The 12,054-nt window shown below is 49.8% G+C and overlaps 1 protein-coding gene across 1 annotated transcript in view; it reads right to left on the reverse strand.

Annotated features, from left to right (window-relative positions):
* The window catches only part of LOC124611206 (thioredoxin domain-containing protein 5 homolog), a 122,054-nt gene that overhangs the window by 71,330 nt on the left and 38,670 nt on the right, over nt 1-12,054 (reverse strand). The window contains exon 4 of the mRNA XM_047140224.1: nt 10,942-11,076. Coding sequence (XP_046996180.1) covers nt 10,942-11,076 — 135 coding nt within the window. The remainder of the gene's footprint in view (nt 1-10,941; nt 11,077-12,054) is intronic.

Here is a 12,054-nt window from a genome sequence, read left to right on the forward strand (position 1 = left end):
AGCATGGAAGGGAAAAGATGCTGCTGAGACTGGGGCCCTGTGGTAGCCAAGCAGGAGCCCACCACAGAGTGGCGAGCCTCCTGGGGGGATAGGGAAGTGGTGTCAACAGTGATGAGTAGGGATCTAGAATGTGAAGAGATGGGAATGGTGGCGAGCCTGTGAAGGAACTGGTCGGTATCTTTGATATGGAAGGGTAGATTATGTGCATTTGGTTGAGTGTTGGTCAGTGGAATACAAAATTCTGTTAGTGGGAGCACAACAACCAGCTGCAATTGGGTGTCCAGGATTGTTGGGTTTGCAGATTTTAGGAAGCATGTAGAAGGTGTATGTGAGGGTTGTGATAAGGGTGAGGTTCTGAGAAGGGTCTAAGGCTTTAAGCTGGAATTGGAGGTTATGTTGGACTTCACAAACCCAACAATACAAACACCCCATTTTAGCTGGTTATTGTGCTCCACTGAAAGGATTTCGAGTCTCATTCATCAACACCTCCAACAAACTGCCCGTAATCTAGCCTCTGATGTCAAAGATGTCAACCACTTCCTTCACCAACTGTCCACTACCCCACCCTTTCACCTTCTGGTTCCCCACTGGTCACCTATAAACCAACATCCCTCATGAATATGATCTTGCTGCAATTGAGCATTTCCTTTCACAATGTCTTTCAGACATCAAAGCATCTGCCTCATTATTCATACACACAACTAACTTTATCCTAACACATAACTACTTCTCCTTTGAAGGGAAGGTGCACAAACACATCTGCAGCACTGCCATGGGCATCTAAATGGCACCTACCTATGCCAACTTGTTTATGGGCCATCTAGAAGAAACCTTTCTGGTCTCCCAAAACACCAAACCCTTGGTCTCGTTCAGATTCACTGATGATATCTTCATGATCTGGACTCAAAGTGAAGACACGCTATCCTCATTCCTCCAGAACCTAACATCATCTCTCCCACTTCCCCAGACATCTCCAATCCTCACCACCTCCCAGAGCCACCTACAAAAGAGTGCCCTCTTTGTCACCCAATACTACTCTGGACTGGAATGACTGAACCACATCCTTCATCAGGGCTTTGATTATCCATCTTCATGCTCTGAAATGACGGACATCCTACACAATATCCTTCCTATCCCCACTAAAGTGATGTTCCATCACAAACACAACCTCCGTAACATCCTAGTCCACTCCTATGCCACTCCCAATCTCAACCCCTTGTCACAGGGATCATGTCCATGTAAAAGACCCAGGCGGAAGACCTGCCCAATCCACTCACCCAGCACTTCCTATTCTAGTCCTGTCACATGTTTATCTTATGGCATCAGGGGCCAGGCCATCTGTGAAAGCAGCAATGTTGCAGACCAGCTCTGCTGCAACCACTGCACAGCTTTTTATAATGGTACAGCTACCATCTAGCTATCCACCAGGATGAACAGCCACTGTCAAACTGCGGCCCAGAACAACGGACCACCCTTTGGCACGACATGCAGCTCAACATAATATGGTTGATTTCAATGGCTGCTTCACAAACAGCACTATATGGAGCCTCCTCTCTACCATCAGTTTTTCTGAACTGTGCAGAAGGGATTTATCCTTACAACAACTTATCTGCTCCCAAAACATCCCAGCCTTAAACTACAGTAATGCTCACCCTCTACCTAACGGCTTCCTCCCCCTCCATCCTATCACCTCCTCCCTTTTCATGGCCCCTGCACCCACCCATCCTTTCCCTTTTCCTGCTACTCTCCTTTTCTATGCCACTTTTCCCCCCCACCACCTCACCTCCCCACGTTGCACTAGCAGTCTCGTCAGGCTGGTAGTTAGTACCTGCATGCCCTGCCAGTCAGCACTCTTCTCTCCCACCACCCATATCCTGCTATCCCTTGCCTTCCCTGCTCCACTCCAGACTGTTATTCACAAGACAGTTGCATTCTGGCCAGAGCTGGTGGGGGTAGTGATCATGAATGAGCTTGTATGTGTGAATGTGTGTGTGTTTGTGTGTGTGTGTGTGTGTGTGTGTGTGTAACAGTCTTTTCGCTGTGTGTTACAACAACAGGTCGCCTTGATGGTGAATAGTTATCTATCCTTTTCCTAATATTGCTGAAAATGTAACCTGGTTAAGTTCTTAATAAAAAATGTTCAAAATGACCATACGAATTCAACAGAAACAAGCACAGAAGAATATGGAACAGTGTTCACCACCTCTTTTGGCACAAGTGTTATACATCACAACCAAATGCAGTAATTAATATATATGTAATGTGTGTTTCTCCTACTTCTGCTTGCTGAGTAGTGAGCAGATTTCTTATCTATCCAGTTATAGTATATAATCTACTGAATTCTCAGAAGCTTATCTTATATAAGAAACTTGTTTACTGCCCCCACTCTTATCTCATGGTTGGGGCAGGGGGGGGGGGGGGGGGGTGATGTGTGCTGGAATGGTAAGAGAGATTGTGTCCACTTGGGGTAGCCACATACCTAATAAATACCAACTAACCACTGATTGGAAAGCTATTTGGAACTTAACTGCACTAATTACACCCAGAAGATACATGCAAGAATATGTCAGATACATCAGCTATTCAACAAAAATGGAACAATCAGTTGAACAACATTTCCTTTTCTTACCTTTTTCCTCATTAATAAAAAAAAATTTTCTCCTTTACATAAATTTGATAAAAGTCAAAATTATGTGAGAATTTAATATGCAAGTATATTGTGTATCATCTGCTATAGCTTCACAACTGTCTTTTACACCATTACAGGTTGTCCCAAAAGTCGAGACCAGGCTAAATATAATGAAAATGGTAAGATGGTGGTTGTTGGGATGTTTAAGGGGGACTAAACAGCTAAGGTCATCAGTCCCCCATTCCAAAACCAGGCAAGATGAAAATTTGCGGAGCAGGTAAAACCCCAAGGGGAAGGAGACTCCCCCCCAGGCACTGAAAGAACACAAATGCGGCAACGAACACAACAGACAAGAAGAGTACAGATGAACACCAGACAGAAAGAAACAGAAGAAAAGAAGATGGCCGGAGACTGGTTGACTGACCACGAGAACAAAAAAAAAAGGGAAATAGTCAACCATCCGACTACACACCAAAATCTGCAACCAATTATGAGAGACTCGAGGACAAGAGACAGAGAAAAAGGAGAGGTGCAGGACCTCCCTAAATGGAACCATAAAATGGACTACCACGGGTAAAATTTAAAATGTCGTCAGCCATGGAGGCATTGTCGCATAAAACCAAAGGCAAAGTGCCCAGGAGATTAAAAGACTGCCGGAGAGTGCACAGTCGGGGACACTCCAACAAAATGTGGGTGACCGTCAGCCGGGACCCACACCGACACAGGGGGGGATCCTCCTGACGCAAAAGATGGCCGTGCGTCAGGTAGGTATGGCCGATGCGGAGCCGACACAGGACGTTAGTGTCCCTGAGAGAAGCCCGCAGGGAGGACCGCCACACATCGGTCGTCTCCTTAACAACCCGCAGTTTATTCGGGGATGTCAGGCCACGCCACTCATCATTCCACATCCCAAGCACCTTACGGCGCAACACCAACTGCAGATCACGAGCCGGGAGGCCGATCTCCAAAGCTGGGGCGTCGATCGCCCCTTTGGCCAGCCTGTCAACACGTTTGTTCCCCGGGATGCCAACGTGACCTGGCGTCCAAACAAAGACCACCGAACGACCAGAGCCGGTAATGGCAGAAACAGACTCCTGAATAAATGATACCAGAGGAGAAGAGGTATAGCAGCAGTCGATAGCCTGGAGGCTGCTCAGGAAGTCACTGCAGATGACGATGGACGTACCTGAGCAGGAACGCATATGCTCAAGAGCGCGCAATATGGCCACCAGCTCTGCAGTAAAAATACTGCAGCCAGCCGGCAAGGAGCACTGTTTAACATGGGCAGCGTGAGCAAAAGCGTAGGCAGTACGACCATCAACCAGGGAACCATCAGTGTAGACAGTCTCACAGCCCGAAAATGAGGCGAGGAGCACAAGAAAACTGCGACGGAGGGCCACAGGCGGAACCGAGTCCTTGGGTCCCCATGCCAAGTCCAGACGGACGGATGGCTGGAGCATACACCAGGGAGGCGTAGGTGCACGGACCTGGAAGGGAGGCAGAAGAAGGAATTACCCCAGTTCCGACAGCAGGCACTGGACGCGGACAGCAATGGAAAGCCCAGACCTAGGTCGCCGTTCGGGCAGATGGAGGACCATGGCAGGGAAAAGCAGGCGAAAATTGGGATGGCCCGGCGAGCAATGCACGTGGACAGCATAGTCGGCGAGCAGTCGAAGGCGGCGAATCCGCAGCGGGGGAACCCCGGCCTCCACCAGTAGACTATCCACGGGGCTCGTACGGAAAGCGCCAGTTGCAAGCTGAACCCCACAGTGGTGTATGGGGTCCAACAACGTCAACACTGAGGGGGATGCAGACCCATAGGCCAGGCTCCCATAATCAAGCCTGGACTGCACAAAGGCTCTGTACAATCGCAACAGCGTACAGCGATCTGCACCCCAAGACGTGTGGCTCAGGCAGCGGAGGGCGCTGAGGTGCTGCCAGCACTTTCGCTTCAGCTGAGTAATATGAGGAACCCATGTGAGCCGGGCATCAAAGACGAGTCCTAAGAAGCGGCTAGTGTCCACCACTTCAAGGAGGTGGCTATCAAGGTAAAGTTCAGGATGAGGGTGGACCGTCCGATGCCTGCAGAAGTGCATAACTCGAGTCTTGGCTGCAGAGAACTGAAAACGATGAGTCAGAGCCCATGATGCTGCCTTGCGAACGGCTACTTGCAGCCTGTGTTCGGCGACTCCCATAGTCGTTGAGCTAAATGAGATGCAGAAGTCGTCGACATACAAAGAAGGAGACACCGACGACCCCATGGCTGCAGCCAGACCATTAATGGCCACTAGAAATAAGGAGATGCTCAACACCGAGCCCTGTGGGACCCCATTTTCCTGTATATAAGATGAACTAGAGGCGGCACCGACTTGCACCCGGAAAGAGCGACGCAATAAAAAGGTTTGAAGAAAAGCCGGGAGCTGACCACGAAGACCCCACTCATGCAATGTAGCAAGGATGTGATGCCTCCATGTGGTGTCATACGCCTTCCGCAGATCAAAAAATACAGCAACGAGATGCTGACATCGGGCAAAGGCCGCGCGGATAGCAGATTCCAGGCGCACCAAATTGTCCGCAGCAGACCGGCCTCGACGGAAGCCACCCTGGGATGGAGCGAGGAGACCGCGCGACTCAAGGACCCAACACAAACGCCGCCCCACCATATGTTCGAGCAATTTGCACAAAACATTGGTGAGGGTAATGGGATGATAGCTGTCCACCGCCAGTGGGTCCGCACCGGGCTTCAAGATGGGGACAATAACACCCTCTCGCCATTGCGACGGGAACACGCCCTCGCTCCAAATGCGGTTAAAGATGGTGAGGATGTGTCGCTGGCAGTCCCTGGAGAGATGCTTCAGCATATGCGCGTGGATGCAGTCTGGTCCTGGTGCTGTATCAGGGCAATCGGAGAGGGCAGCGAGGAATTCCCTCTCGCTGAAAGGAGCATTGTATTTTTCAGAATGATGCGTGTGGAATGATAACGGCGTCTGCTTGGCTCGCTCCTTTAGAGAGCGAAAGGCGGGGGGGTAACTTGCAGTCGCAGAGCTCGTAGCAAAGTGTGCGGCAAGGTGTTCAGCAATGGCGGCAGCGTCCGTGCAGACAGCACCATCCAGGGAGAGCCCAGGGACACCCATAGGGGTCTGGTATCCATAAATCCGCCGGATCCGGGACCACACGAGCTAGGGAGAGACACAGGAGCTCAAGGATGAGACATACCTCTCCCAGCACTCCTGCTTACGCCGTGCAATAAGATGACGGGCCAAGGCACGGAGCCTCTTAAAGGCGATGAGGGTCTCCAGAGACGGGTGCCGCCTATGACACTGGAGAGCCCGCCTAAAGTCGCGAATAGCCTCAGCAATCTCCGGCGACCACCAGGGTACAGCCTTCCTCCGAGGGAGTCCAGAAGAGCGGGGGATGGCAGCCTCGGGCACAGATATGATTGACGTGGTCAAGACACGGACCACCCCGTCAATGTCACCCTGTGGGGGAGACGCAATGGTGGCAGCAGAAGTAAAAGCTGGCCAGTCAGCCCTGTTGAGAGCCCAGTGGGGCAGGCGCCCAGAAGAATGACAATGGGGCAGTGACAAATAGATGGGAAAATGGTCACTACCACACAGGTCAGGATGCACTCTCCAGTGGAGGGATGGGACGAGTCCGGGGCTGCAAAGAGAGAGATCGATGGCCGAGAACGAGCCATGGGCCACACTGAAATGCGTGAGAGCACCGGTGTTCAAGAGGCTAAGGTCGAGCTGAGCCAACACATGCTCCACGGCACGACCGCGGTCATCGGAGACAGTCCCACCCCATAGGGGGTTGTGGGCATTGAAATCACCCAGAAGCAGCAATGGTGGCGGGAGTTGAGCCAGCAGCGCAGCCAAGACATGTCGGGGGAGCTCCCCACCCGGAGGAATGTAAACAGAGCAAACAGTAATAGCCGGCGAGAGCTCAACCCTGACAGCGACTGCCTCTAAAGGCGTCAGAAGGGGTACTGTCGAGCTACAAACAGAGTGGTGAACAAAGAGGCAAACTCCACCTGATGCTCGTTGGCAGGCAGCACGGTTCTTATAGTATCCCCGATAACCGCGAAGGGCGGGGGTCCGCATTGCTGGAAACCAAGTTTCCTGAAGAGCAATGCAGAGAACAGGGGAAACACTCAGAAGCATCCGGAGCTCAGGCAGGTGGCGGAAATAACCGCCGCAATTCCACTGGTGAGTGGAAGCAGGAAGGGACTGGGAGGGTGTGAAGGCGACTAAGAGGCAGACGGCGCCTCAGAGCCAACTGCCGCCACTGGGGGAGAGTCAGCTGTGTCCATAGGAAAGGCCCCCGAGGATTCCGTGAGGGCGAGATCTGCGGCAGAGGCGAAGATCTCCACCTCATCCCCGGAGCCAGAACTATTTACAGCAGGCAGTACTGAACCCGCCGGAACGTCCATCTTCTTGGACACGTTCTGTTCCTTCTTCTTGCGTCTGTCCTTAAGGTTAGAGGGCTGAGAGAGCTTCTCTGAAGGAGCGTCGGAGGCTGGAGACGACGCAGAAGCCCTACAACCAGCAGGTGGCGGAACTTTCAGCCACTGGCTGACATCCGGCTGGGTAGGAGAAGAAACGGAGGAAGGGAGAGCCCCGAGGGACTCCTTCCGCGAGAGAGGAACCGGCAGAGGCAACGCCGGCAGAGAAGGAGGAGGAGGGATCGAGCCCCCCGGTTTTTGAGCAGATGTCACTCCCGAAGTAAGTGTGGGGGGAGCGACAGAAGAGGGTTTGCCCCCAACTGCTAAGGGGGCAACAGAGGAAGGCTTGCCCCCAGACACTAGGGAGGCAGACAGAGATGCACGGCCCCAAGGGGCCACTGAAGACGGCACAGATGAGGCGACAACTGCCACTCAGATGAGGCGACAACTGCCACTCGCGAGGGCGACGATAACGTGGCTGCAGCATAAGATGTTCGAAGGGAAACAGGATAGAACCTTTCAAATTTCAGTTTTGCCTCTCGATAAGTAAGCCGGTACAGGGTCTTAAATTCCATTATCTTCCGCTCCTTATGAAGAATGGCGCAATCCGGCGAGCATGGAGAGTGGTGCTCCCCACAGTTGACACATACAGGCGGAGGCGCACATGGAGAATCGGGATGAGAGGGGCGTCTGCAATCTCGACATGTGGCGCTGGATGGGCAACGGGAGGACATATGCCCAAACTTCCAACACTGGAAGCACCGCATCGGGGGAGGGACATATGGCTTGACGTCACAACGGTAAACCATTACCTTGACCCTCTCTGGCAATACAGCACCCTCGAAGGCCAAGATAAAGGCACCGGTGGCCACCCTGTTAGTCTTGGGTCCTGTATGTACACGACGGACAAAATGTACACCACGTCGTTCCAAGTCGGCTCTCAACTCGTCATCGGATTGTAACAATAGGTCACGATGGTAAATAATCCCCTGGACCATATTTAAGCTACTGTGGGGTGTGACGGTAACAGGGACGTCACCCAGCTTATCACACAAGAGCAACGCTCGTGACTGGGCTGGGGAGGACGTCTTGAGGAGGATGGACCCATTCCTTATTTTAGACAACCCCGCCACTTCCCCAAACTTATCCTGCAGGTGTTCCACAAAAAACAGAGGCTTCATCGTAAGAAAGGAGTCACCATCAGTCCTGCTGCAGACAAGGTATTGTGGTACGTAAGGCTCCCGCTTGGCACTAGATCCGCGTCCCTCCCAGGGCGCAGCCAACGAGGGGAACGACTGAGGGTCATATTGCGCAGCATCAAAGTCAACTCTGTCTCGCTTAGAGACCCTGGTGGCCGTGCGACCACCAGCTTGGTGCGAATTATTGCGCTTCATTGCTCTACATCCACCCAGATGCCACATACTCCCAACGAGGGCTCTCCCCAAGGGCGCCACCCAGCCAAAGCAACGGGTACCTGGCCGATAACCCGTTGCCTGGAGTCCCCGTGCCCCAGACAAGATGGGCACATACTCCTTGGCATGCATGGGGAGACAACAGCTCCGGCATCTGTAGTGCGATCCCTGCGTAGTCAGGGGGCTACCACCAAGAGGGTACATGACGACCCCACCACAACGGACTGGCTACTGTGCTGGATTTTAGGTGTTGAAAGGGTCCACAGTTGTCGTGGGCGCTAAGAAGGGGATTCCGCACAAGACGAGAAGGAGGCAACCCAGAAGACGTTGGGTGTAAATCCCGCCACATGACAATAGGTAGCATGCAAGATGGTGGTGCATGATGGACCAATAGAAAAACACCACGTAAGGCGTCCTTCCCCAAATGGCACGCACTAACAACGCAAATTTGGAAAAATGGAGGTCAAACCCAAGAGGGGACCATCACATAAGGCCGAAACGTTTGAGACTCCTTTTAGTCGCCTCTTACGACAGGCAGGAATACCGCGGGCCTATTCTTACCCCCGAACCCGCAGGGGGGAAAATGGTAAGAGGCAGGCATGGGGTGAATATGGAAAAGGTGGTGGGGAGAAACTTTTTGTGTGACCTGTGAAACTGGTCTGCCATATTGGTAGCCGCCATATTGGATTCAGCTCACATTTCTTCAGAGTTTGTGTGTGTGTGTGTGTGTGTGTGTGTGTGTGTGTGTGTGTGTGTGTGTGTGAGAGAGAGAGAGAGAGAGAGAGAGAGAGAGAGAGAGAGAGAGAGAGAGGGAGCGCACGCGCGCAGGGGTGGGGGGGCTTGTGGAAGTGAGAAACACAATGGTGAAGTCCATTTCACAATATTTTTGATAGGTAGAAAGTTATGCATCATCTGTTATAACATATGCAATTCATCATCATGCAGCATGCTCAAACCTGATCATGTTTTGTTCCCGTCACTACAGGTGTGCTGTTAATCTGAAGAACATATAATGTACTTCATTTTGCGATGTGTTGCACACCACTCATGTCTTGATTCATGACGAATTACACACGTTATAACAAATGGTGCATAACTTTTCACCTATCAAAAGTATTGCAAAACAGACTTCACCATTATGCTTCTCATCAAATTCTACTCTTAAAACATGTATCCCATGAGCCCCAACGCCCATTTCACTGAATAAATGTGAGCTAAATCCAATGTGGTGGATATCTAGATGGCAGATTGGTCTCACAGGTCACCCAAAGTGCTTCCCCCACGCCTTTACTTTTATCCACATCCACCCCATTCCCACCCCTTACCAGTTTCACGACATTTAGCCCGGTCCAGACTTGAGCACCATTATGAAAATGGTTCAAATAGCTCTGAGCACTATTGACTTAACTTCTGAGGTCATCAGTCCCCCAGAACTTAGAACTACTTAAACTTAACTAACCTAAGGACATCACACACATCCATGCCCGAGGCAGGTTTCTAACCTGCGACCATAGCGGTCGCACGGTTCCAGACAGAAGCGCCTAGAACTGCTCGGCCACACTGGCCGGCCGCACCATTATGAAACAACTTATTCACTGATAAATCTGACAAGTTATTCACTGGTAAATCTGAAGTGTCTGTAAAAAAGATAGCTGGTTTGGACAGTACACCTATTCCTATGGAGGACACATACATTTAGTCAACATATCTATCAGATTTTACAGAGATGTGCTTTCAATTTATATTTAATGAAATTTGTCAATATTAAAAGAGGTTAACGATACAGCCAAATTTTCTGTTCTTCAGGTGTTTGATGTCACTGTTTCAATGATTGGTTAATTTTCAAAACCTCCCTCACAGATTACTTGAACTAATTTTGGTGAGGTGTGAAAGCTTGACTCATTCAACTGCCATTGTAATAGTAAACCTAACTCCACTACTACTTGATGTTTCCTTTTAAACATCCAGTGTTCTAGTTCTGATACTTCCTGATTGAGGAGTCAGTTACATTATCCATAGCTGGGCACCAAAAACCTTGGGACTTAACAATTCCATTTTTCTTTCATTCATTTTGTAAGACACATTCGAGTTTGACAAAAGGCAATGGGAAGAGTCATTTACAGGCTAATGCATTTCTTTCATGTTCATATGATATATTTTTTACTTATCACATAATTCAGATTCCCAAGCAGAACTTATCGAGACGTGGTCAATATATTGCAGGCAACTGTAGATGAAAAGTGTTAAAATTTGTAAGAGATTTATTTACAGTATGCAAACCTATGACCATCAATATTATAAAGCTTCAATAAAGCTTCTTATCATAAACAAAAACAGCCTCCTAAACCACCGCGGGAGGAAAATAATGTTCACTCACTGCTACTTTTTGTTTTTCATTTAGCTTCTATACTAAGAAATACAAAAAGATTCTGTACTTCTAAAATACATGTACTTACTTGGCAATGGCCACACCAAGGTGCATAAAATTTGACAAAATGTCTACCCTTCGCCACATGGTCTTCAAATGTGTCTTCCGTTAGTTCTACAAGCCCACTAACTGGTTCAGGTACCTTAGGCTGAGTTTCACTGTCCTGAAACACAGCAGCCATTAGAGATACCAAAATAAATTCAGAATATACACTTCTCTTAAGTACAGAACACACACACACACACACACACACACACACACACACACGCACTCCTCTCTCTCTCTCTCTCTCTCTCTCTCTCTCTCTCTCTCTCTCTCCCTCTCTCTCTTCTCTTCTCTTTCCTGCAAATTTTTAAAGTAACGTTCAGTTCAATTAAACAATGACTTTGCTCAGATATTTAATGTTTCTTTATGTCAGGACATATTCACAGGGAGAATTCATGAACTACCTTTTGACTATTTAGTATCCTCACCAGCAGACATCACAATGGAGGTAGGTGAGCTGGTGTGGTTATTAGGACAGAAAAGTGCAGCCACCAGCCATGGGGGCACATGCAATGCATGGTACAGCCAGATCTGCTGATCGAATTTTTTTACCATTTTGGGTCACTATGAACCCATAATTTCTGCAATCCTAGCAGAAACAGCTGTGCCTAAAGAAGGACCAGGAGCAGCAGCAGCAGGATAAGCAGATGCATGTGCCCCTAAACCAGAAAGCAGAGTTGCTTCATGCCCATGCTATGCAGGTGGTAGGCCATGTGCCCACCATGCAGTTTTCTCCCCAGGCCTCCACCAGCAGCAACCACCTGCAAGTTTCAATGAGTCTACAGAAGTTGGGAAAATTACCTGCACTGGTTCTCGCCGTACTACCACATAAGGCATATCACTGATCCAGTGGACAAAGCCACCTTGTTATTGTCTGGCAGAGCACTGTTGCATGAAGCTGTGCAAAATTCGAAGTCTTCCACTGAACACAACAAACTCTCCTTTGAAACTTCCTGGCAGACTAAAACTGTGTGCCGGACTGAGACTAACTCGGAACCTTTGCCTTTCACATGCAAGTGCTGTACCATCTGAGCTACCCAAGCACAACTCATGCCCCATCCTCACAGCTTTACTTCTGCCAGTACCTCGTCTCCTC

Source organism: Schistocerca americana, chromosome 1 (assembly GCF_021461395.2).
Source record: "Schistocerca americana isolate TAMUIC-IGC-003095 chromosome 1, iqSchAmer2.1, whole genome shotgun sequence".
Classification (NCBI taxonomy): domain Eukaryota; kingdom Metazoa; phylum Arthropoda; class Insecta; order Orthoptera; family Acrididae; genus Schistocerca; species Schistocerca americana.